Source organism: Miscanthus floridulus, chromosome 1 (genome assembly GCF_019320115.1).
Source record: "Miscanthus floridulus cultivar M001 chromosome 1, ASM1932011v1, whole genome shotgun sequence".
Classification (NCBI taxonomy): Eukaryota; Viridiplantae; Streptophyta; class Magnoliopsida; order Poales; family Poaceae; genus Miscanthus; species Miscanthus floridulus.
The window spans coordinates 34505609-34531078 of NC_089580.1; the positions used below are offsets into that span (position 1 = coordinate 34505609).

General features: G+C 44.8%; 2 protein-coding genes across 3 annotated transcripts; both read left to right on the plus strand.

The window, feature by feature from the left end:
• The first annotated feature begins 3709 nt into the window (after positions 1-3709).
• On the plus strand, positions 3710-6988 carry LOC136478269 (uncharacterized). The gene is made up of 4 exons (XM_066476638.1): positions 3710-4747; positions 4844-4987; positions 5759-5944; positions 6601-6988. Exons 1-4 carry the CDS (start codon positions 3794-3796, stop codon positions 6679-6681), a joined length of 1365 nt encoding a protein of 454 aa, XP_066332735.1. The 5' UTR covers positions 3710-3793; the 3' UTR covers positions 6682-6988.
• Positions 6989-8986: 1998 nt separating this feature from the next.
• LOC136477960 (casein kinase 1-like protein HD16) lies at positions 8987-16417 on the plus strand. 2 transcript variants are annotated; one of them, XM_066476370.1, is made up of 16 exons: positions 8987-10138; positions 11316-11441; positions 11523-11596; positions 11673-11742; positions 11829-11884; positions 11959-12030; positions 12121-12215; positions 12418-12484; positions 12584-12713; positions 12803-13018; positions 13151-13281; positions 14154-14328; positions 14409-14499; positions 14987-15015; positions 15092-15144; positions 15909-16098. In XM_066476370.1, exons 1-15 carry the CDS (start codon positions 9725-9727, stop codon positions 15110-15112), a joined length of 1767 nt encoding a protein of 588 aa, XP_066332467.1. In that variant the 5' UTR covers positions 8987-9724; the 3' UTR covers positions 15113-15144; positions 15909-16098. The 2 variants fall into 2 exon arrangements, with proteins under 2 accessions (XP_066332467.1, XP_066332394.1); XM_066476297.1 differs by adding an exon at positions 16215-16417 and having other exon boundaries at positions 8991-10138; positions 14987-15144; positions 15909-16097.
• The last annotated feature ends 9053 nt before the right edge of the window (positions 16418-25470 follow it).

Sequence of the window (25470 nt, forward strand, 5' to 3'; positions counted from 1 at the left end):
ACAGACTTTCTCGGTTGCGACTCTCTCTCTCAGTACAGACTATGGGAAACTGGAGACTAAAAACCTAGAGACTAAAAACGAAACACACTAGAAGAGATTGGCTGGTTGGGGCAGACACATATCTTATTTATAGGCTCTATTACATATTTCCAACAAGCTCTCAGATATTTTGGCTCAACCACTTAACCCAGGGGCAAAATAGTCCATCTTATGATCAGTGATATTGGATCGATACTTGAACCTTCGTTTGGAGCGGCTTGTGCTATCCAACTGCTAGCCTCTTTGTGCATGGAAATGCCTAACAGTACAGAGGCTCACCGAGCTCACATTGGATGAAGGTCCACATATGGGAATGATTAGTGATATTCTTAGAAACTGTATATAGCTAAGGGATTTCAGAATCACATCTTCTCGTGCTTGCCAAGTTGCTCTACATTTCTTCGTGACGACGTCGAAGATGAAGAGTCTACAAGTGGATAGGTGCTACTCCGGAAAAATATATCTGATGTCTCTGCCTTGTCTTGAAACTTTCATTTGACATGGTCACCCAACCAAGTTAACCTATGTTGAGGTGCCTCGCCTTAGGCATGTGAGCTTGGACTACTTACAAACCGAAGATAACGACATAGGCGATGAATCTAGTACCAGCATGACATATCCACCAAGCAAATTCTTCAAAAGGATCACACCACTAGATCCCCTTGTTCTGCAGTTCAAAGGGCCCTAGGTGAGTAATCATCTCTTGTCTCTTATACATATACTTAACTAATTGTGTATTGACATTGTCATGTCATGTAAAAACTGTTGTGTATTTATGTATACATATGTGGGTCAAATCTTTTGTTGTTCCTGGTGGTCAGCTCAAAAGGTTGTTCATCGCAAATGTACCAGTGAACTGGGACGTACTATGGATTCTCCTACTGCCTGGTGTAGCACCAGCCTTGGAATCGTTCTATGTCCATGTGCGTTTTTTCTTGACCAAACTTACTGAAATTGTGTGCGCATGGATGTTGGAAATACTAACTGTAAACCCAATTGTTCTGAAATCTAAACGTAGGTTGACAACAACTCTGAGCAATTAAGCTCAGGTGATCTCTGTGACAGTCTGGACAACGATGCTGAGCTGTAAATACTCCTTTCTGAACAACCAGAACCAAACACATGTCCAAAAATGTTTGGGAGTAAATGTTTAGGACTTTAGGCACTTAGCGTGGAGAAATTGTCATGACTTTCTAAGCATCGTCGTTTGTCACAAATTTTCTTGCATTGGTACGTGTATGAAGTTTAGTTTTTAGGTGTTGCTACGCGTATAAAGTTTGAACTTTTCTTTTTACTTATGATTTATGAAGTTTGAACAGAGTGTATTATGAAGCATCAAAAACTCCTGCCGGACATTTATAGAAAAAAAAAGAAGCATTGAAAACTTGTCTCTCATGCAAGCAAGCACAAGGATTTCCACGGGTTTAAACACTTTCCAACTGTAGAGAAAAATCCGGATCCGGAATTCCAAATGCAGCTTGAGCTGTCAATTTCGGCTGCATCCGGCACCACATGGTAGCTAAACTGTAACGACGTATCCTTTTATTTATCTTCTTGAAAAATCAAAGCAAGCAACCGCTATTTTTTTCCTCGATCCGTTCTAATTATAAGACATTTTCGTCATGTTCGCTTGGCTTATAAGCGGTACTTTTTCAGCCAACGAACAATATTTTTCTCTCACAATAAATTAGCCAATAATACATTCAGCCATGGCTTATCAGGCAAACGAATAGGACTTTTGACTTTTTAGGCACACTAAGTTTATATATATCTAGATATAGTCTATATTTAAGTATTTGTTTGTTTTGAATTATAAGGCGTTTTAGTTTTTCTAGATAAAATGGTTTTACTATGTATCTAGACATAAGTATATATTTAAGTATATAACAAATATTATGAATCTAAAAAGTCAAAATATCTTATATAATTTGAAATAGGAAGAGTTTATCGTAAAAAAAATATACCTAAAATAAGATAAAACACATTTTATCTTATAATTTAGAATAGTGAAAGTACTTAGATGTAACACACCAGCTCATTAGTAGCTTGTAGTAGTTGTGAAGTTAGCCCATGTGACCCAAGTGGCTCATGTGTGATTGTGGTTGGTGGGTTTAGTATCATTTTGTTAGTTTAGGAGGGTGAAGACTAGCTTATAAGCCCTGTGTTCCAAACATAGCACATCCGGATTGAACCTTTTATATGAAGTGAGGATGAAAATATAAACGAGGTGCTACACTTATGCAGGCCCTAGAGTGGGGTGTTACATTAGAGCATCTCCCAAGATGTCCTAAAAATCTTTCCGTAAAATCCGATTAAAATCCGATTTAGATTTAGCTATTTACCGGTCAAAAACCTCCGTTGGCGGAAGAGATGGTGCCCCGTAGTGACTTGCTTCACGTGTGCATGGCCAGCGTCGTGCTCAAACCATTGGCTGCTGATCGAACAATCGAACAAACAAGAATGAGCTTGAACCGGAAAGCATGAAAATATTCGGTTATTTGGTGCTGAAGTGGAGACTTTTAAAATAGAAAGCCAAATTTAAAGACTCTGCCTTGAAAGGTATCTATTCTGAGTGCCTATAAATAGATTTAGAGAGCCATTTCAGAGATCCAAATTTACACAGGAGATTCTCCATATCCTTACTAAATGCTAAGAGTAGAGATTTTGGTGAAAAAATATCCTCTAACAGCTTCTCTATATGACCTTCTAAATATAGCCACATTCTATTTTGGATTTTTCGCTAGGAAAAATTAGAAAATGAGAATGACTCTCTAGAGTGCGCATGAGATATAGAAAAGCTGTTGGAGAGTAAAAAGATATAAAAAGCAAATTATATACAAATGGCTCTCCAAATGATAATTTATAGAGTGAGATTTGGAAAAGTTCTTGGAGATGGCTCTTGGAGTTGCTCTTAGTTGAGAAGTCAAAACTACGTAAAGACGTGCGTGGTGTGCCAAACAAGGTCGGAGTAAAAAATCAACTTGCCCAGGGCTCGTGGATACCATTCACACCTCAAACCCACGTATTAAGGGCATATTTGATACCACTAATCGTTAGATAGCTAATTTTAGCTTAAATTTGCTCTAGTGTACCAAATAAGAGAGTTAATAGTTAGGCTAATTTCTTTAACGAAGTCTCCAACTAGTTGTGAGGCAACTAGCCAGCCAACCATATCTGCTTTAGGCTGTTTTTTAAAAACTAATTTGGGCTAATTTTTAGTCTAATTAGCAACTAACCATGTGTATTTAAATATGCCCCAAACTTTCTCGATATATGTGATATGTTGTTTACACCGGTCCAAGAAGATATGGACAGTGGAAAAACAGACATAGAATGTATTTCTAAATACTCTGCCTATTTTAAATTATAAATTGTTTGGATTTTTCTAAACACGTAATTTTTATGGCATGTCAGAAAGTCAAGACGATTTATAATAGGAAAGAATAGGGTATGTTTTAGAACAGGAAACCATAAATTTTAGATTGTGTGTCGCACCATTTGCAATGATTTTTTTATACTCATTTGCACTGACTTGAAGTAATGAGAAGTGAAAAAATGGTCCATGTCAACACTTCCCGGAACATTAATTTTGTATTTCTCAAAAAAAAATCATCAACCGTAGATCTTGAGTCGTCAAGCCGACGCAACGGTCGGACACCTGCGCGCCGTATCTCACCGGTCCACCGTTCCCTTCGCCGGACAAGTTGAGCCCAACCCTAAGCAGCACCCCCGCGCTAAACCCATCACCTCCACCATGCGAAGAAGCATCGGCGCCGCCGCCGCCAGACGGCACACTCTACTCCCGTACTCCTGCTCCCCCGCCTTCTCCTCCTCCTCTGGAAGCGGCGGCGGTGATGGCGGTTTCGGGCACGGGCGCGGACGCGGCCTGCCGACCTCCGGGCAGCCGCGCGCTCCCGGGAGGCCCATTTCCGACGACGATGGCGCGGATCCCTTCTCCGCCACAGCATCGGTCGGCCGCGGCCGCGGGGAGCCTGCGGTTCCCTCATCCCCCAGCATCCCATCCTTCGCCGTGTTCTCTGACGTCGGTCGCGGCCGCGGATCCCCACTGCCCCCGCCGCCACCACCCGAGGACGCCTCCAAGCAGCCGACCTTCACCAAGCGCTTCGACAACGCTCCTCAGCGCCCCGATCCGGAGCCGCCGAGTCTCGATGCCTCCTCCTCCGCGCCGCCGCTGCCCCGCACGCTCCCGTTCTCTGGCGCCGGCCGCGGGGTCCCCCGGACGCAGCAACGTGCGCCGGATAAGCCTCCGGAAGAGAACCGGTTCATCCGGCGCCGCGAGGCGGCGAAACAGGCTGCCGCCGAGCCGGCGAAACAGGCTCCCGCCGCGCAGCAACCGAAGTTGTCGCAACAGGAAGCTGTGGATCGGGCGGTTGAACTCCTGGGCGGCGGGGACCGCAGCGGCGAAGATGGCGGAGGGCGTGGTGGCAGGGGTCGCGGCTCCCGTGGCCGTGGCACTGGCCGCGGCCGATTCAGGGGGCGCGGGCGCGATTATGGCAGGTCCGTTGACGTGGAAGACGACCGGCAAGCGATCTACTTGGGAGACAACGCTGATGGCGATAGGCTAGAGAAGCGGCTCGGCGAGGACAAGATGAAGATTCTGGAGCAGGCGTTCATGGAGGCAGCAGATAATGTGCTGCCAGATCCAATCGAGGATGGTTACCTCGAGGCTTTTCACACAAATAGCATGGTGCGTACGGAGCCAGTGGATTTTGTAGTATTTTCCAATCTGGATGTGCCTGTGACTTTCCTGAAAGTTTTTGTTGCTGTGGGTTTGTGCATGCAGATCGAGTTTGAGCCAGAGTACCATGTGAATTTTGGTAATCCTGATATTGATGAGAAACCACCAATGTCCTTGGAGGAGATGCTTCAGAAGGTGAAGCCCTTCATAGTTGCATTTGAGGGCATCCAGAACCAGGAAGAATGGGAGGTAATTTCTTCAATTGGTTGCACAGTTTTATGTTTACCCTCGAAAACGTTTCTGCTCGTATCATATGTATACTGTTTCGTCTGTTCGGCTGGGCTTATACGATCGTGGATTATAAGCTGGAACAGTATTTTTCTCTCACACCAAACCAGCCAGCAGTAAATAATCCACGATCGTTTACGACGAAACGAACAGGCTGCTGTTGTCACTTGAATTAGGTATGTATGAGAAAATCCCAAGCCTTCATACCAGTGGCAAAAATCCATTTATGTACAGCTACAATTACAATACAAAATGGGTCGATGGTTGGGTAATATTAGATGATCATTACCTGCTCTAGACAGGCTTGAGAACAGATAAAACATGTGAACAACATAAGCTGCAATCATGATATTACTCTTGTCTACAAATGTCTACATTCTACAATTTTGGTGCCCATCTAGTCCTGCTGTCATAACTCTGCTGACTACTATACATAAATTTATCCAGATTGGCCTCTTATCTTTAGGTATATTAGTAGTTTTCTATTCAGATATACTGACATAACTTTTCACAGCATAAGCTGTGGATCAATTTTGTTAGATGCCTTGTTCTATATTTCAGCTTTTACTCCACTTATGGAAGTCCTTACAACATCACATTACATTTTGTGTCAGATCATTAAATTAATATAGTAACTAGTGCATGCGTACATTAATGGTCGTATTCTAATACGATATATTTTGTGGCGGAGTATTTTAACTGACTCAATGTATTCTACTGTGTCACTACCAGGAATCTGTGAAAGATGTAATGGCTAGAGCCCCCCATATGAAAGAGCTCATAGATATGTACAGTGGACCTGATGTTGTGACTGCAAAACAACAAGAGGAGGAGCTGCAAAGAGTTGCAAACACTCTTCCAGAAAGCATCCCTTCTTCAGTAAAGCGGTTTACTGACAAAACTCTACTCTCTCTTAAGGTTTGCCTTCTTGTGACAACTTGTGTTCTGAACATTCCTTAGTTCCATTGGATCTATTTGATATGCTTGCATTTTCAATCATTCAACTTCTGAATCTCCCTTTGGTGATGAGTAACATGATTTGTGGTTAACTTGACATTATGATACGGCAACCAGTACCAAGGTTTATTTAAAAAAAAAAATCGAGACGCCTTCTGTTGGCATATTTATTGAACTTATTAAAGTTCAACTGCAATAAAAAATTAATCCCTCCGGGGCTCCGTTCCAAATTGTAAGTCGTTTTGACTTTTCTAGGAACATAGCTTTTGCTACATAGTAAAAATTTTGAATCTAAAAATGCCAAAACGACTTACAATTTGGAACGGAGGGAGTATTTACTTGATGTTTTGTGTTTCATATAACATCTCAAATGTTTTGCCTGTAATGAGTATCATTAATGTTCATTAGTCTGGTGTGGCGGTCTTGTATACCCTTTTCTGGGGCATATCTTGTGTGGATAGATATATTCAATTGATAACACAAGAGATGTTCTGTTGTATCTCCAAGTGCTGCCTTTTAGTTTCTTCCTACCTTTTCTTCCTTTGACAATAGGGTTGCTGATGTCATAACATTATGATTGTTTTTAAAAATTCTTTCTCTATTTCTGTTCATTGCAGAACAATCCTGGGTGGGGTTTTGACAAGAAATGCCAGTTCATGGACAAGTTTACTCGCATAGTTTCAGAGCAATACAAGTAGAAAGGCCTCTTATACTCTGTTGTAGTAACCATCTTATTTATCCTCCAAGGAGATTTGAGGGGTGTTCTTTGTTTTGAGAGAAGATGTGATGCCCATATCTAATCCATGCAATGTTTTTTTTTTTCTCATTCACTGGGATGCTAGTTTGATAAATAAAATTGCTGATAAACATGTTTTTTTTTGGCGAGATTTCACTCCTTGACAATTTGGTTCTGTGAAGCGGGAACGTTGCCGCTATTCTGTTCCATCATATGAAACTCCCGTTCCTTACTCGGGCTTACTGAAGTGCTTATCGAAATATGTTGTTTTGGGAACAAAACATTGTTAAGAGCTAATCAAGTTATGTTTTCTTGTCCTATGGGCTTATGGTTTGGATCGATCATGTTTAATGTGTTTTCTTGTGCTACTATGGGCCACATTCCCATTTCTGGACCAGTTATTTTCTGCAGTCACTTTGCAAGTCTGAGTGGACCCTGGAGTGCTCTGTTATGGCCTTCTGGGAGTGCAAGTAAGAATACCGGAATCATAAGTTGCACTCACGTACCGGTATGGCGGTATGGCACTATCGAATTCCCGTGCGGTTTCTCCACTGTACAATGTACATGTATAGCAGCCTGTGTATGCCTTCTCTAAGCTCTGTGTGTACTTTACACGGCTCTTGATCCAAAAGAGAGCCGAAATGCCTACCTATCTAAACTCTAGAGCTCAACTCTCTGCTCCTGCTCGGTATAAACCGTCATCTTTTTTCTACGCTATACAAAAGCGGAGTGAATATCGCCCTGTTCGTTTGGGCTAGTTTGGCTTATAAACTATGGCTGAAAATATTGTTGACTGGTTTGGTGTGAGAGAAAAATATTGTTCGTTGACTGATAAGCCAGATACGAGCAAGCTGTATATCGTTAAAATCGCAGATTATCGCTGACAGGCATCGAGCTGCACACGTGATTACAGCCATACAAAGCCAAGAGCCCTTCTAGTGCCTAAAATGCATCTCGGTTATTAGAATTCAGGCTCAGGCGGTCAGGCCTCCCGCCTCCGTATCGGAATTCAGGCTCAGGCGAGAGCCCTTTTAGTGCCTGAAATGCATCTCCGTGTCAGAATCCAGGGCCATTCGTTCGTCCTGAACTTGGCTGCTGCCGGGTGAAGTTACCTCTCAGCTTCCGAGTCGTGCTGCCTGCCGCAGAGGCTGCTTCTCGTTGTTCTGGCTGCCCAGCGGCATGTATGATCTCCGAATCCGTGTACGACTACAAACAACGGCTAAGAGTTTTCAGTTGAGCTGCCACCGGCACAAACCTTTCTGCATCCAAAGAGCTCACCCTGTTCGCTTGATCGCTGTGGCTTATAAGCCGGTTGATGATGTTTTGTTGTGAGAAAAAAATACTATATCATAGCTGAGCGAACAGGGTTCAGTCCGTTCACTGCTGAACCATGTATCCTTTTCAGATGGACATGGACATACTACTATGAGCCTGCACTGGTGTCATCGTGATGAACCAGCCGAGCCTCGACATGCATGTTGTTATCTTATCTGCGTGACAGGTCCAGAAAATGGTCGTCATCGTCACCGTCACCGTCAGATGTGCATTGGCAGTCGGGCATGTGCACGCGGCAGGCCAGCTTCTCCCTGCACTGCACTCGTCCAGCGGCCTGTTCACTGGTTGGTTTCTGGGCTGATTTAGGCTGGCTGATGCTGATTTGTTGTGAGAGAAAAATACTGTTGGTTGACTGGTTTGGGCTGGTTGAAACCAACAAGCGAACAGACTGCAGGTCTTGAGTCTGGACTCTCTGGAGGACATCATGGACCGGAGCATTTGTTTTGTCATCAGAACACAATAAAAAAGGATAAAAAGACGCCCAGCCGCGCGCCCCCCGTAAATTTTTGAAACAAAAACCAGAATTCCGCAACCGGCAGTTGTAGGCCCCACGGGCCGGTGGCACAAGGACACCCAGCCCCGCGCCCACCCAGGTTCGTGTGCAAGTGGAACCACCTCCGCTTGCATGGGTTGAGTTGCTGCGGCTTGCGACGCGCACACACACAAGCGCTGCTCTGCTCCCACCACGCCACGCGACACAGAGCGAGCGGGCGCTCCGCTCCGCAGTTTCTGCCCCCGGTCGTGACGCCCCGCTGCACGGCTCCCGAGGCTCCGCACCCGCACCACCGTCGCCGTCGCCATCGCCGCGCTGCTAAGACGCTGCCGGCTGATGTACTAATGTAAGTCTCTCTTCGGTGCTGCTGCTGCTGCTCCAACGCCGCGCGCTTTCCATTCCGCGCCACCACTGTTTCTCCGGCTGTTTTCTTTTTTCTTTTTTATCCGCGCGCGTGGCGGCGGCGGTGGCGGTGGCTCCCGGGTTCCGTACGATCGGATCGTTCGTCGTGCGTCCGCTGGTACGTCGGCGCGATCTGATGGGGTTTTGCCGGCTGGCCTGATTCGGCCTCACGCGGCGGATTCGGGCCCGGATATGCTTCGGCGCTGATGATAAGATGCCTGTCGCGCGGTGCGTCAGTACGGATTTCGGAGAAGTGCGCGGTTTGGGTGGGGTTGGCGCCTTGAGACGGCTTCCTTTGACTATCTGGAGGTGATCTAGCTCGCGATTGGTGGTAATCTATCTGGCTGTAAAAGGTGGGATTTTCGTCAGTGGACACCCCCCCGGGAGGCATCGGGTGATGGAGATGTCATCGCCTCATCGCTGGCTTTAGTGACGACGGTGGCATTCGATTCCGCTTTAAAGGACCTTGGTGATTGGGAAGCAGGGCGTGTCTTTAAGGGGGTTCGCGATGGCGATGAAGGCCCCAGTTTTATTCCTCCGTCCTCCCCACTTTTGTACACCTGAACTGGTCGTTCTTTTCTTGTCTCAACGGATGAAGGGAGGGACACTTCTTGAGCAGTTGAGCTGAAATTCCGATGCTTGCTCATTTGGTTTCTCTCATGGTTTTCCTTTGATCGGTGAATTTATTCTTCTCTGCTGGGTATTCTTGCATGTGGAGATTAATTGGAAGGAGTGCCCAAGGATGTAACGCCAGCCTGAGTTGCATGGAGAGATAATGCCAGAGTTCCGAAGTGGTGCTCGGAGAGCTTGTCTGAGGTCTAAGAAGGTCGACAAGGCTGCAGACCCAGTTGGGAGCCCAGCAGTGCCGCCTCCTCAGGGCAGGGCTAGAAGGCGTGGAGGTGCTGTGGCTGGTAGTGGTAGAGGTAACAAAGCAGCTGCTAAGGGTAGAGGGAGGTCAGCTTCTAAACACAGAGGAAAGGGGCTGGAGACTATTGATTTGCAGACTGATCTGCCTTGCAACAACCTCCCTGAACCTGTTGTTGCTGGCGAGGCAGTTATTGGCACAGCCCACAAGGACCTTTGTTTGAGCAAGGCAGCTGACCGTGCTGCCAGCTTAAGAATGGTGGGTGATACGGACAAATTTGCAGTGCCAGAGGATGATGCCACAACCTCCCCAGTGCCTGAGAGGGTATGGCTTCTCTTTTCCTGATGTGTTCCTTTACATGGTGTGCAATTTTGTAGAGCGATCGATCAAGTGTTGTCCTTTGACCTGTTACAAAGCCTTTCTTGTGCTGTTTTCTCTTGTTTTGCTTTGTTTGGTAGTTCCATCATGTAGCTTGTGTTATTCAGTGAATTTCATATGTGCCATATTATGCTTGTGTTAGATACAAATTTTTTCCACTGGGAACATGCTTCTCCTGTGCTGTATCTATTTACTTTTCCGTAGAATATAGCATGCAGTCTTAGGTATCCATGCTATATTTTTTTTTTCTCGAACGTACCTCAGGCACGGATTTCATTAAGCAGAAGCAGAGTTTTTTGGTTACAAAGGACTGGCCGGTAATCCTAGAATTACCAGCACAATCCCACAAGCACAAACGATACAGCAAGAAAGACCAAACCAAATTTAGAACCTACCAGGCTACCACGGCGATGATCAATCTGAATGGTGAAGAGGAACAAAATTGTTGGCTTTGGTGTGCTTGATAGATTGCATCTTTATTTGCATGAGAGAAATCAAGTTCTGAATTATTGGATTGTACGGTGTACCATCACAAGACTTTGGTTTTTAGAAAGAAGTAATGATAGTAAAGAACTAGCACAATGAACTCAAAGAAATGTAAATAATAAACAACATCTTCCTGGATTAGTTTTTTTTTTGCCTATTTTATTTCAGTGATTATTAAAACAATTCCTTACACCCCCCTTCAACCATTCTTGCCTTTGCAGTCTCTTAGGGAATACAGTAGGTGTTAATTTTTTTTATCAAACACGCAGGAGAGCGCCGTATCTTTATATTAAGAACGAGAAAGGGCAAAAGAACCCATGCAAGAAACCACACACTCACACGAACTCGCGGACTCAAGTTTAAGATCTTTAGAGAACAGAGATAGCAGAGAGATTGTATTCCCCATTTGGGACAGACATTGTGAAGAATTTGCTGGCACATTCAGTGCACTGCAGTTACATTTTTAGGAATGGGCACTAAAGACACATTCACTTGGCAAGATAAAGTCTTTATTGTTTAATAGGTTTCTATTTTTTATTATAATCTTAGTTCGCCATTTCTTGCTGATTAACTTGCCTATATGTATAGTTCTGTAGCCATGAATTATAAGCACCTATACGTTATCCAATTGTTGCAGGTTCAAGTAGGTAATTCCCCAGAATATTTAACTGGTAGAAAGTTAGGCAAAGGTGGCTTTGGCCAGGTTTATGTTGGAAGAAGAGTATCTGGTGGATCTTCTCGTATGGGTCCTGATGCATATGAGGTTTCTTCTTTTATCTCTTTCAATCGAATGCTAAAGTTCTATTTGGTACACCATTCAAATATCTGGGTGAATGTCCTGTAGGTTGCACTAAAATTTGAGCACCGAAGCAGTAAGGGATGCAACTATGCCCCCCCATGCGAGTGGCACGTTTATCAGTACGAACCTTCATAATCCTCCTCCTGTATTTCAGTTATTCTCTGTGGATAATGATCCATTATCTTGTCTGACCAGGACTCTCAATGGTTGTTATGGCATTCCATCAGTCCACTACAAGGGTCGCCAGGGAGAGTACTACATTCTTGTGAGTTTAAAGTTAGTTATTAACTGCCAAAAAAATGTATCCGCACTTAACTCGATATTTTATTAAACCTGGATTCCAAATTTCAGGTAATGGATATGCTTGGTTCCAGCCTCTGGGATGTTTGGAATTCTGTAGGACAGGCGTAAGTATCTTGCCAAACTGTTTACCTTATCCATATGTTTTCTTACTCCCTACTGATATCAATGCCTCCAATAGGATGGCTCCTCATATGGCTGCTTGCATTGCTGTTGAGGCCATATCAATTCTTGAGAAACTTCACTCAAAAGGGTAAACCGAAAAGTACCCGATTATAGTAAGATGCATGAATTTTAGTATACTTTTGATGCTAACAGTCACATGGTTTCCTATCATTGCCAGCTTTGTACATGGCGATGTGAAACCAGAGAACTTTTTGCTTGGTCAGCCTGGTTCACCTGATGAGAAGAAGCTTTTCCTGATTGATCTTGGTTTAGGTACCTTGTTCAAAATAACTTAATCTATGTGTGAAGATATCTTGATCAAAATAACTTAATCTATATGTGAAGATAGTAAGATACTATGTCTCACATTGTTGAGACACTATGGCCTTCCCTAGTTGGCGTTGGTTTCTTAGGATATGTTTTATGCCCCCACTGACCTTTTCTACACTGTTCTGTGAATTTTAAAATTATGCAGCATCCAGGTGGAAAGAAGCAGCATCTGATAAGCATGTTGAATATGATCAGAGGCCAGATATCTTTAGGTTAGTTAGATCTTGTGGTGCATGTTACTGTACTAGCTTCTTTCTGTATAAAATTGTGTCACCTCCTAACATTAACTATCTCCTCTTTACATTTTGCAGGGGAACAATTAGATATGCTAGTGTCCATGCTCATTTAGGTCGTACTGGTAGTAGGAGGGATGATCTGGAGTCACTGGCATACACCCTTATTTTTTTAATAAGAGGAAGATTGCCTTGGCAAGGCTATCAGGTAGCCTTAGACATGCTCAGCTGTGTCTGTGTTAACATGTTCTGTTTTGTCTTGGACCTGTTTTTGCTTATAATGATTTAATAATGCAGGGAGATAACAAGAGTTTTCTTGTTTGTAAGAAGAAAATGGCCACTTCTCCAGAGATGCTTTGTTGCTTCTGTCCAGCTCCATTCAAATATTTTCTTGAGATGGTCACCAATTTGAAATTTGATGAAGAGCCAAATTACCCTAAACTTATTTCTGTTTTTGATGGTTTGATTGAAGAGCCTGCTCCAAGACCCATCAGAATTGATGGAGCTCTAAAGGTCTGATCTGCCATGCGCACAACATATTACCATTTCCAATGTTCCAACTATTTTATTCATTTGGAAAAATCCAATCGTTAGTTTATTCTGCTTCTTTTAGCTTAGGTCATGAATCTGTTGCACATACTATAGGTTGGACAGAAACGTGGAAGAGCACACGTAAACCTTGAGGTCGAAGAACAACCGAAGAAGAAAGTTAGATTGGGGAGCCCAGCAACTCAATGGATTTCAGTGTATAATGCTAGGTGGCCCATGAAGCAGAGGTAATTGCATTCAAATATGCCAGTCGTATAAATTGCTCTTTTATATTTGTGTATGTAAATACAGTATCTTCTATTGGCTATGATGTCGTATTTCCCTTGCTCTTTAAAATGGTATGTTCTAGAGTCTAGACTAAGTGCTTCCTTTGCTCACAGCACACAGTATCACTAGGATTCTGAATGATGATTTGTTTGTTTGTTTATCTTTATGTGATTTCTTTGAATAGACACTTGGCATCTCATGGGGCTCCTTATCGTTTCACCAGTATTGAAATTTAGCCACTAAAAAATCTTGTTACGACCATGGTTCTTTTTCTCTGAGAAAGCCTTTTTTGTGTCCCTGTGCCCTTTTCACTTTGTAAAATTGTAATCAACATGCTTTCTAGACATAACATAATCACGTGATAAAACAAGAGCTGGCATTTTAATTCCTGATACGAAGAACTTCTTTAGATGGTATCAAGGATATGATGGGATTCATGGAACAACATTCTTAAGCACTGGATAAATGTAGCTGAATTAAGAAGGATATTTTTTTGGTCATGTTTGGGATAGCGCTAGTGTGAACTCCCCCTCTAACAGCCATACATCTTGCATGACCCTAGTTTTGCATAATGCCTTGGCAAAAGTAGCAGTCAACATTGTTGTACTAGTCAAAAATAAAGTGTTACATGCTATTTCTAGTACTGTGCAATTTAAGCTTGTGTAGCTCCTATTTCTCTGCATGTGCATGCGTGCTTTCTTTTTAGTTTGAAATATATGAAGTCCCACTGGTTACTCAGCTATTTATTCATATTTTTGCTGCCTCCCCCTATTTATTTTAAGTATGATTTAAAAATTTTCACTGTAAAAGACACTGCTTCTTTTGTCTTTAGATATCATTATAATGTAGCTGATTCAAGGCTGCACCAGCATATAGAAAAAGGTAATCGAGATGGTTTGTATGTAAGTTCTGTGGCTTCTTCAGCAAATTTTTGGGCTCTCATCATGGATGCTGGGACTGGGTTTTGTTCTCAAGTTTATGAGCTCTCACAAGTGTTTCTGCACAAGGTACACTATGATCTCTTTCTTTCCCTCTGTCACTCCCTCCATCACTCCATCTCCTGATTCTAGGTTGTGTATATTTGTAGGAGTGGATTACAGAGCAGTGGGAGAAGAATTATTACATAACAGCAATTGCTGGAGCAACCAATGGAAATTCCTTGATTGTAATGTCTAAAGGTCTGTAGATTGTTTTTCTCTACTAAACAGTTTTCAAATTAGGCCCAGTATGCAGATTGGAATGCAAATAATCAGATATTTGTTCATGTTTTTCCATGATGTTTAGGCCTAGACTTCCAAGTATGCAGGTTCGGGTACACTAAAATCGCTGCATGGATCCATATTTCCATATGCCATATATGGTATCATCAGCCAATTATTGTGTCAGCCAAAGCATGACAGGAAACATATTATGCCCCCATATTATCTACCTATTCTTGCTAATATCATTAGTGTGCCATTGGCCATAGTTCTGATAAATGACTTGCTAATGTTAGTTTTACTATTGGTTATAGTTCTGATATACTAGTGATAAGTTGATGGTGTGAGCAGTTTTGTGTTGCTGAGCATTGACAGGACGTCTATGTAATGTGTGCTCCTTGTGAACTGTTAACGTCTTTTCTTCCATATGAGTATTGTTCTGACTTGGTATGCCTCATCACTACAGGAACTCCGTACACACAGCAGTCATACAAAGTCAGTGAATCATTTCCTTATAAATGGATTAATAAAAAATGGAAAGAAGGTTTTCATGTGACATCTATGGCTACAGCAGGGAATCGTTGGGGAGTGATCATGTCAAGGAATGCAGGCTATTCTACTCAGGTTACATATCTACTTGTATCTATCAGTTTTTATTTAGAATACAAGCTGTATTTACCGTTTCTTTCTTCCTTTTTTTTGCAATACATCATATGGAACGGTGATCGTGTTTTCCATGAATTATGTGGTTTCTCATGTGTCAGGTAGATTAATTTGTGCTGTATTTTCCATCTTTATTTATATTTGGAGTTGACTGAGCATCAATTCCTCTTGTCTGATCTTTTTTTTCCTCTGGAAATTATTAATTTGATGAGTCTTTTTGTATTCTTGTTATTTCTTTTGGTCCCAATGTCAACCTTGTCTGTGAGTCCTTTGAGGCACCTCATGAAACTACATAATCTGAAGTACTTACCTCTGGGTTGTAAGAATAACTTGAACTAAAACCCTGACATTTGTAGGACTAATTCTTCTTTAAAATTTCTTTCTTGTTTCGATTATTATTTTTTAAGCTGCCTGCAATTCATCAGTTGTGGCCCTACACGCCCAAGGCTCCCAAAGTCAGTCTCTGAATTTTGATAGAAATGTATCCTGCATGGAGAGCTCCCCTTGCTCATCACTCTAAGAGTTACTTATCCATCAGAAAGAGTTATTTGTAAAAAAAAAAAAAAAAGATATATATCTATGCTACATTACGCATATGTATATGCATTTTAACTCTATAATTCGGTTGACAGCAAGCTTCTCTTCCAGTCTCATCGCTGCATGCAGAACACCCAATCTATAAACATATGGTCGCAACGGAGCTGATTCTGCCTTGAAACATACAGGTTGTGGAGCTGGACTTCCTGTATCCTAGTGAAGGTATCCATCTGCGATGGGAGACTGGTTATAGGATAACTTCGATTGCAGCTACACCTGACCAAGCTGCTTTTATCTTGAGCATCCCAAAGAGGAAGCCCATGGACGAGACGCAAGAAACTCTTCGTACTTCCGCCTTCCCCAGCACCCATGTAAAGGTGGGAATATGATATTGCATCCATTATTCATGCAGTTTATTTAGCAACAGATTTTCTAGTGCCTTGTTTCTGTCTATCTACCAATCTGAAAATCTGACACGGGACAAAAAAATTCAGGAAAAATGGGTGAAGAACCTGTATATTTCATCGGTCTGCTACGGGCGAACTGTGTGCTGACGTGTATGTTGAAGCTCCAAGGTGCACAGATAGGCTTTAGCAACGTGCCAATATCCTACTCTGATTGTAAAGGATGACCTTGTCCATAAGTTGGGGTCATATTTGTTAGTATATATGTGTTTTATAGAAGTGCTAAACGCTCATTTGATGAGCTCGGCGGACGCCTCCACCGCTGGCGCCACACGGCGATGCTGCAGATTCACCTTTGTGCCCCCGTACGTAGCTTTTGACGACGTTGCTGTAACGGGCTATGCTATGCTCTTGCCATTGCTACCTCAAAAGCAAACACATTCGTTCATATATGCCGAAGATTTTACACAAAGCACGACACAAGTTCAGGGCTTCATGCATCTGCATCCCATGGAGACGAGCATTAGGCAGACGCGCATCAATACGCCCAACAAGGCGAATCGCACACGGGGCTGTGGTAGCGCACGGACGCCCGGCTGACCATTTGCAGCTCCCCGGTGGCCGAGGCGGCGGCGCGCGTGGCCTCCACCGCCGTCTCATGATGAAGCGCCCGTCGTTGCCCGTCTCCCTGAAGAACCTGCCGCTGCCCAGGTACGAGAGGTAGGAGAGCTGCGTGGGCGTCGACGTTGGCCCAGACGTGCCGGCACGCCGGTCTGCCGGCGGCGTTCAGGTCGGCCGCTCCGTCGTCGGTGAAGCCGAACCACAGGCCGTAGTCGGCGACGTACTGCGCGCGTCCACGGAAGGGCAGCGCCCAGTCGCCTTCCTCGCGCCACGGCGCGCGCGCCGCGTCGAACGCGTACGTGCCGTAATTCCTCGTCGAGATCCTGATCGTCGAGGCGGCGCCGGCATCGGCATCGGCGAACGAGTCTATGTGCACATGCCTGTACGACTCGATCGGCGGCGAGGGGAGGAGGTTCCAGAACCAATCCTCACGGTGGCGGTCGTAGATCAGGGCCTCGAAGTCGAGGCATTCCTGCTCCTCGTACCCGGGGCCGCGGCCGAGGTGGTAGAGCCTGCTGCCGGCCTCGGCCCACGTGCACCCGTGGTAGTGCCACTTGACGTGGCGCGCGTCGGGCCCGGCGCGCACGGCCTCCGTGCGCGTGTCGAAGATGACGGTGTGCCGGTGCCTGTCCACGCTGACGATCTTCTCCACGCCGCGGCCCAACGGGAGGAACTGCCGGCCGGTGGCGCAATCGAAGCGCGCCAACGGGCGCGGTAGGGTAGCGGCGGGCTGTGTCGCCTCCGGCGCCCCGTCTTGTGGCTGCAGCGAACAGAGGGCTCGTGTCGATGCGGTGCAGCGTGTGGACGTCATTGTCGCCGTCCATGATGAGGTAGATGGACCTTCGGATCGGCGCAGTACGCGTCGACGGCAGCGCTGCCATGGGTCGATCTCTGAATCTGATCTTGCCTCGCGCAAATGAGCGGTGGATTGGCCGGGGTTGCATAATGAGCGATAGACGACAGATGGACTCTTCTCGTACGGCGGTGCACCTGGGCGGGCTCCCTACCTGCCACGTGGATGACCTGCTCTACGCCACGTCAGAAGAAACCCGATCCATCGGAACAGCCAACGCACGTCGAACCACATCATGAACCCTAATCTCTAGCCCCAAGCTGGTGGATGGTCCTCGAACAACTGCTGTCCTGTCCCGCGATCCTTCACTTCGAGGGATCGGGATGTCTCCTCTGCTCCGTCCGTTAGCGCGCCGGCTGGTCGCGACCTGGGTGATGATCCTGGTATCGGATCGGAGCACCGCAGTCTGCAGGGCGAGAAAATCAAGGCCGCGACGTCCGTGTTCCCATCGACGACGAGGTGCCACTCCGGCAGTCCGCCAAAGTGTTCCTGCATGCGTCCACCTCTCCATCGATGACGAGATGTTTGTGAATCCCTGCCCTCGCTAAATTAAGGGAGTTAAGTGTCTAGATTTTCATGCAGCAATCTTAAACAACCAAAAAGTATAATTAAAATGACAACTCACACGAGATCATTTACAAACTTTCTATAGTCAAACAATAAATAAAATACACCTGAACCATAAGAGAAGTGTTTGCCAAAAAATGGGCTTTAAACTTCACGCAATTTACTTGAGACATGATGAGTCTTTGCCAAAAATGTGAAAATGACCAAGACTTTACCTTGGAATTTGTGATTTTGGATTAAAAAACTAACTATATAAAAGGCAATCTTCCAAGATCTATGAAAGTGAAACTCGTGATGCTCGTGTAGAGCATGGATCAAGACATCCTTTGCACCCACAATTCACCATTAAAATCACTCCAATCCGGGATCAAGCAAGCAATTTATGATCTACTGCCTTCTGTTCGAAATTGTAAGTCATTTTGTCTTCTCTAGCTATGTACCTTTTGCTATGCTTTTAGACATATATGTCTAGATACATAGTAAAGTAATAGATCTAGAAAAACCAAAGCGTCCTATAATTTAAAACGGAGAGAATACATAATAAAAGCTGTGTACCTGAAAAAGACAGAACTAACTTACAATTTGAAACTGATGGAGTAGATGAGCTCTCGCATGTCCTAAGACCAAAGAAATTTGGTCCAATGTATGCAAGCTCAGCTGGTTGGGTTCCTTGTGGTGGAATCTACCCACCCGGTTTCAAGTCCCCGATTTAACATGGGTGCTCGTATTTTTCTAGATTTATTCCAGGATTTAACGACGTTATTCTTTCAGTGGTAGGCGACGTGCCCGTCGACAACGAGGCGTCTGTGGTGACTTCGTCAATCTCGAGATTTGCCGGTGCAACTCAGTTGTTCGGAGGTGCTCATAGGGGTAGGGTGTGTGTTAATAGGGGTGAGTGTGCACTCAGGTATGTTAGCGTCTGCGTCTGTAACTGGATCTAAAAAAACTAGGACAAACGAAAATTCTTAAGAAGAAAGGTTAAAAATTATAAAAATGCAAAAGCATATCACTACAAGGAAGGGATCCAAATCACGCAAGGTTCATCCAAAATAAGTCATGGGCTAAGTCTCAAATCATAGCTACAAGGTTTTGACTAGATTATTACCCACCCTCGTTCCCTCTAATAAGAAGTGCTCGGCAAAAATTAATGGACTGAGACCAAGATCGTCATATACCTTTGAGTTAGCAAAAAAAAAAGGGTCAGGCCACATTAAGAGGTTGTGTGGTTGATCGTCTCCATAAGCCACGCCACACATATGACCGCCACAATAATTTTTGTCTCCTGCTTAGCTGGTGAATAAGATGAGGTGACCACAGGTATGCAAGAGTTAAAAGCTTCAGGAATCTCGCCACAGTCTGTGGCGTCGAATTTGGCCGCCACAATCTGTGGCCGCCACACTTGCACTATGGCAAATGAAGGTTGGCATCTAAACAGCCCCTAGGACCCATCGCTTATAAATTACGTAGAAAGACTCATCATCTATGAGCTTAATACAAGTGATGGTTACTTATGAGCCTGATATAAACGAGAATTTCTTTATGAACCGTTTTTGCAATGACGGGTTATCATGTTACAATCTATCACTAGAATTGTTGTTAGGTGGCGGGCCATTGTTAGGTCCCACCCAAAAGACGGGATTCTTTATGAACAATAGTTATATATGAATTAGTCATCTTTGTGTGTTTCCATGTAGTGAGAGAAGGAGAACGATACATTTGATCTCACTAAGGCTTCGTTCGGTTCACCTGAATTAAGGCTATAGGAACAATTCCGGTTGAGTGAAGCTTATTCAAATTACATAACGAATCTAGCCTGGAATATTTCCTAGGAGTCGTTTCCCTTCAACCGAACGTGACCTCACATATTTCATTCAAGTGGTGGATCCAACATGGGGGTTAGAGGCCCCTACTCAGCGCGAAAAATGGAGCCCCTCCCCACCACACATGCACATATACCACCACCGCGTTTTCTATGCATGCATGGATGAAGAAGGAGAAACAAAACAGGGGAGGACGAAGAGAAGGAGAAAGAGAAGTAACTGGCCACTCTAATCGGACATTATCTCTGCCACTGAAATCTATGATCATGATCAAATGACTTCTCATATGCTGGGGCATTCCGGACGTGCTCAAGCACTTTCGCATGTCTGAACAAATTTTTTATGATCTGCTATGTATATTCATCTCTTTCTGCATAACAATTTTTTTTATTTCGAGATGCATGATAAGACGAAGAACAAATTAACCATTCTAGTGGTTAGTTCTGATTATTATCTGCCACCTAACACAGATCCAGTATTCAGGCTTTCAGTAACATGCTATATATACGACACTTGGCAGTCAGAGAAGAGTGACTTGCCGACTTGCCGGGGGATGTCTGTCACGAGAAATAATCCAGGCCAGGTGGGTGAACCTTCCTGTGCCTTTCTCCTCAGATCAGTGATCAGACGTGCCTGAGCATGCATGGGGTAGGGGTGGGGCGGTCGTGCTCGATCGGGCCGGGCCGGTGCACGGTCCGCGAGGCTGGCTGGCCGGCCACCGGCCAGTGGGCACTGGCGCTGTCAAGAGAAAGCTAGCGAATCAAGGACCCCCGGCCTGTGCTGCCTTTCCCAAAAGCCGTGATGATGATTGGGACGTGCCACTGCTCACTGCTTCGTTAGCAGGCTAATCACCCAGCATCAGCTTCCAGCTCCAGCTTTTTTTCTGAGCAGATCATGTGGAAGTGCTCTGCCTGCTAAAGTGCTAAGAGACTATTAGAACATTATTAATTCCCCTTCAGCAACATTTTGGCAAGAGAATACTAGAACTATATATATACACTGCAAGTATACAGTACGTAGATACTAGTAGTACAAATCACATCTCGATTCATGGTGTTCTATGTTGGTATTATTATAAATCTTATCACTGGGAAAGAAAACAGAAGTGTAGCACACTATTCTTCAGAGTTCAGAGAGAGCTAGCTTGGTCTTCTAAGTTCTAACTGGCCGGCTCTCTTGCACGCCTGCCGATGCCACATGGACCAATGGGCGTCGTCGCTAGCTAGCTCCCCCCATGAAGAAAAAAAAAACAGAAGCAAGCTTGAGTTTTGGGTCAGTTGAGTAGTTGACGAGAACCATCGGTCGCCTCGCCTCGCCCCATGGCATGGCACATTATCTTACTGCTCCGATGCTAGCTCCAAAGCGCCTCAAAGCAAGATCCCAGAGAGCTGCTATACGACTGCTAGTGGATGATCATCGTTAGGCTAGCTTAGCTTAGCTAGGCGAGTGTGCAGTGCAAAGCATGGGTTAGAGTAGCTAAACAACTACCGCTAGTCGCTTTGAGAAGCAAGCAGATGGGGTTAACAAAGAAGAGAACTAACCCCGGCCCACACAAGATTATATTAATATCCGCCGGCCGGCCGGCCGGCCGGAGCCCACGGGGGGAGCGAGGCAGCGGCCAGGGCGTGCGTGGCCGAGGCAGTAGGGTCTCGACGACCGTGGCTGTGTCGCGGGGACATCCCTCCGGCCACCGTCTAGTAGGATGCCTCCGAGCACCCATGTGTCCGTGCATGCACGCGCCGCAGCGCGTGTTATTCATCTAGTCATATCTATTTATTTTACGGGTAATTCCTCCTAATATATACGGAGTAGGAGTATATATACAGTCATTGGATTACACGTACTCTATGTATATAATACATTTTAGTTTGCAGATATATTAGCCGGCTTATACTATTACCTCTCTATATGTATAGCTAGTTGTTGCGGGTAATTATTAACAAACACAGTGTCCCCGATCTCGATGAGTACGTGCCCTTCTCCTTCTTTGAAGGAATGTGTGTCCAAGTTGTTGCACGCGAAATGAAATATGAAAATGAAAAAAAAAATCCTAGATCGGAGAAGAAGAGACATCGATCTATAGCACTGCACTTGCGCGCAGATGAGCTTGTAGCTCAGCAGAGGAGCCACCCACCCACCCAGGGATCAAATCCTGGGTGTTGCACAATAAAAATCCCCTCACTGGCGACCGCGGCAGGAAGTTGTGGCTTTCCTCTTAATAAAAAACGGATGGGGTTGCCCCCCACCCCCACCCCCCACCCTGCCCCAGTCGTGTTTTTTTTTTAGCACTGCACGCGCGCGGCTAGCCGGAGCACGAATCTCCGAGCATATTTTTTATTGAAATGAGAGGAATAAGTTGAGATGTCTACTTTCTCTGTCAATATGGTGGAATTCCCATAGTGTTTTTAACTAGTAATAAAACGCTACCACTAGTCATAGCACATGTGAATCTCATTAGGAGACATTTAGGAGGGAAAATTTGTACTGAATTTTGAATGCCAAAACACTAGGAGAACTTTAATATTCTGGTTGTGTTTATGGATGGATCGATATACTATAGCTTGTTGTTAGAATTCTCAAACAAATATATAGTTTGTTAGTGCAGATCCGTTGAAGTCCAAATTTACATAGATTGTTAATTGTACTATAGTTACTACAAATAATTAACTCTTTGTTTGGGTAGAAAGCCTTTTTTGAAGTATGAGACAAATACCATTGTTTTATAAAATACTTTATTTTGATCAAAATTGTTCGGTGTTAATTAGATGCAAATGTTTTTTTTTAAAAAACATGATATTGTCAAAACCTAGTATTTTCAGAGTTTCAGAAAGCTCCATCATTCAAGATATATTTTTCTCTAAACCATGTTTTGCACAACTTTGGTTTATAAATTAAACCACATGTTTTTTTTGTGAAGCATTGGACACATACCATTCATGGCATTACAAAATACTTTATTTTTCAAAAGGTGCATGGTGTTTGATAAAACTTTATTTCAGTTTGTCTCAAAAACCATGGTGCTGTCAAAACCTTATTCCTGGGTTCCTAGTTCAATCCTTTGAAACCATCTTCTCACGTAGATTTGGCTCTCGTAAAACCACTTTTTTCCAGAAAAAAGTTAATAGTTTCTTAATGACATATTTTTGAAATAAAACTGCGACATCTAAAGTACATATCCTAAATGGTAAGCACCCTAATAAAGAGCACAATTTTAAAATTATTAAGATCAAAGTATGGACGGCTGTGATCGCGAAGTAGACGGTGCCACAGCCGTGCGCGGAAGCTACAGTGCCACTGCAAGCGCCAGCGCGGAGAAGACAAAGCTGACACTAGCTCCGATCCAACCCGTCCCCGAAAAAAAAAAAAGTCCACTAGAAAACAAAAAACAATATTGTGATTAATCCACGCCATGGCTGATCTTTCTCCCATGCATGCCTAGCAGGCTAGCAGCACTAGCTACCTAGCTAGTAGGCAGCACCGGATGCATGTGGACCCCATGGCCAGGAGAGGGAGAGGTTGTGTACATTGTGCAACTGCTTAGTTGCACACACATCAACATGTAGGGGGGTAGGAGTACACGCACGCACGCACACGCATCGTCGCACGGGCGCATGCATGCGTGGCTGCTGGCTCGCCCCGTACGTGCGTGAAGACAAGCGTAAAAAAGACGTAGCGGCCCTCTCTCGATCCACGGGAGAAGATAAAGCAAAGGACGGACGGAGCCGTGCATCGGGTGCATGCATGCATGGCATCGATCTCACGCACACCCACAGCCCTGGCCCCTGGCGAGCTGTCGCATTCGCGTCGCATGCATGCGTGCAAAGCAGCGACGAGCCAACGACGACGACGCCCGTTGCCCGACGGAGAATCGGATGAGGCGCCGTCGTGTGGCCGCCGGTCCGTCCCTTGCCTCGTTCGTCTCGGACGAACCTCTCGGTCTCGGCCGGGCGAGTGTTTGCACGGGAATGGGACTCTGTGCTGAGCACAGAAAGTGCGTGCTGGTCGCGCGCGCTGCTGCATCTTTCTAAGTTTTCGTGTAACCGTGCAGCAATGTCGTCACGTCGACCGGTCGACGAGACGACGACGATGCGTCGGACTCGAATCTATCTCCCAGGACCAGGATCGCCGAGCATCCAAGGCGATCGATTTCATTCTCGTCACGTTTGGCCTGGGACTCTTAAAACCAGTTATTGCCTCCCTAGCGAGTAGCGAACTATGGGTAGGTAAATCAGATCCAGCGTGTACGTACATGGCTATACTGTGGCAAAAAGAAAAGAGCATTACGTACTGTACAAAACCATGTAGAGAGGCATCTCTATGGCCCCGTTCGGCTTACCAGAAGCCGTATTGTTCGGCTTGTTTTTTCAGCGGGAACAGTGTTTTTCTCTCACAACAATTCAGCCAGAACAATATTTTTCAGTCAGTTTCAGCAAAAATTCAGCAAGCCAAACGAGGCTTATGGATCTACGCCGCTACTCATATGTTTAGGTCCTCTTTTTCCAGGGTTTAAACCAGTTGAGTTTCGCCTACACTTATACAATTTTTGGTACTGTTCACATGATTTTCTCTCTCTCTTTTTTCCACCTCAAACGAACTAGAAGTTAGCCTTTTTAGCTTCACTGGCTTCGACTTTTTTTTTTACTCTTTAGCAATAAAGAGAGTGCTCGCCTGCACTTCTTGCAAAGCTTCAACTGCAACTTTGCTACAGCTGTAGCTGCGCTGCAAGTAGTGCAACCGAAAATGCTGAAACTAAAGCCGTTCAAAGCTTCGTCAAAGATGACCTTAGCTAGTTTGTTTCTGATTTTTAACTTGTTACCGATTCAATACACTTATTCCTACGTAAGGTAAAAAATTCGGAAAAGAACAAAACTCATGACCTCGTCCTTCAATTGCTTCAGCTACCGCACACCCTACGACAAGAGTGAAGACTGAAGAGTGACGTCCGGCGTAAAGCTGACCGATGACACGTAGGTCCATCCAACCTCGGGCCCCACTGGCAGTGGCGTGACACTGCGAGGGCTGCCCTGGCTCTGCAAGTAGGGCCGGGGTTAAAACGGATCGAAGAAGCGCAGGCTCGACTCGAGCCCACCGCAAGCAGGAGAGGAAACGCGGCAAACTGACAGTTGGCTGGAAGCGGGCCCAGGGAGGAAAGGCCCAACAACCTGTCTCACCTGCACGTGGGGCCCGCTCCCCAGGGAGCTTGTTCCTTCCGCTGGAGCCATCCTCCCAGTCCCAGCCATGGACGGCCAGTTTCTACAGTTACTGTTCTCCGGTTCCGTTTCGCTTCCATAGCCAACTGTTTCTTACTAGGCTCCATTTATTATTGTTTCCATCAGTTTAGCTTTCCAGATTTCTGGACTGCGTATATGCAAGGTATTTCTGATGCCCGCTATGGTATTTGGAGGTGGCACTATATTTGATACTCCGTATTCCGTAATAGGATCAAGGGAGACAGAGAATTTAAAAGGATATGATCATACTCATA

Bases quoted from the DNA above. Each gene is read 5' to 3' on its own strand.
- LOC136478269 (XM_066476638.1), top strand. From the start codon at position 3,794: ATGCGAAGAAGCATCGGCGCCGCCGCCGCCAGACGGCACACTCTACTC. The intron at 4,748-4,843 runs GTGCGTACGGAG...TTGTGCATGCAG, and splicing joins CTTTTCACACAAATAGCATG to ATCGAGTTTGAGCCAGAGTA. The intron at 4,988-5,758 runs GTAATTTCTTCA...TGTCACTACCAG, and splicing joins AGAACCAGGAAGAATGGGAG to GAATCTGTGAAAGATGTAAT.
- LOC136477960 (XM_066476297.1), top strand. From the start codon at position 9,725: ATGCCAGAGTTCCGAAGTGGTGCTCGGAGAGCTTGTCTGAGGTCTAAG. The intron at 11,597-11,672 runs GTACGAACCTTC...TTGTCTGACCAG, and splicing joins TGCGAGTGGCACGTTTATCA to GACTCTCAATGGTTGTTATG. The intron at 13,019-13,150 runs GTCTGATCTGCC...CACATACTATAG, and splicing joins GAATTGATGGAGCTCTAAAG to GTTGGACAGAAACGTGGAAG.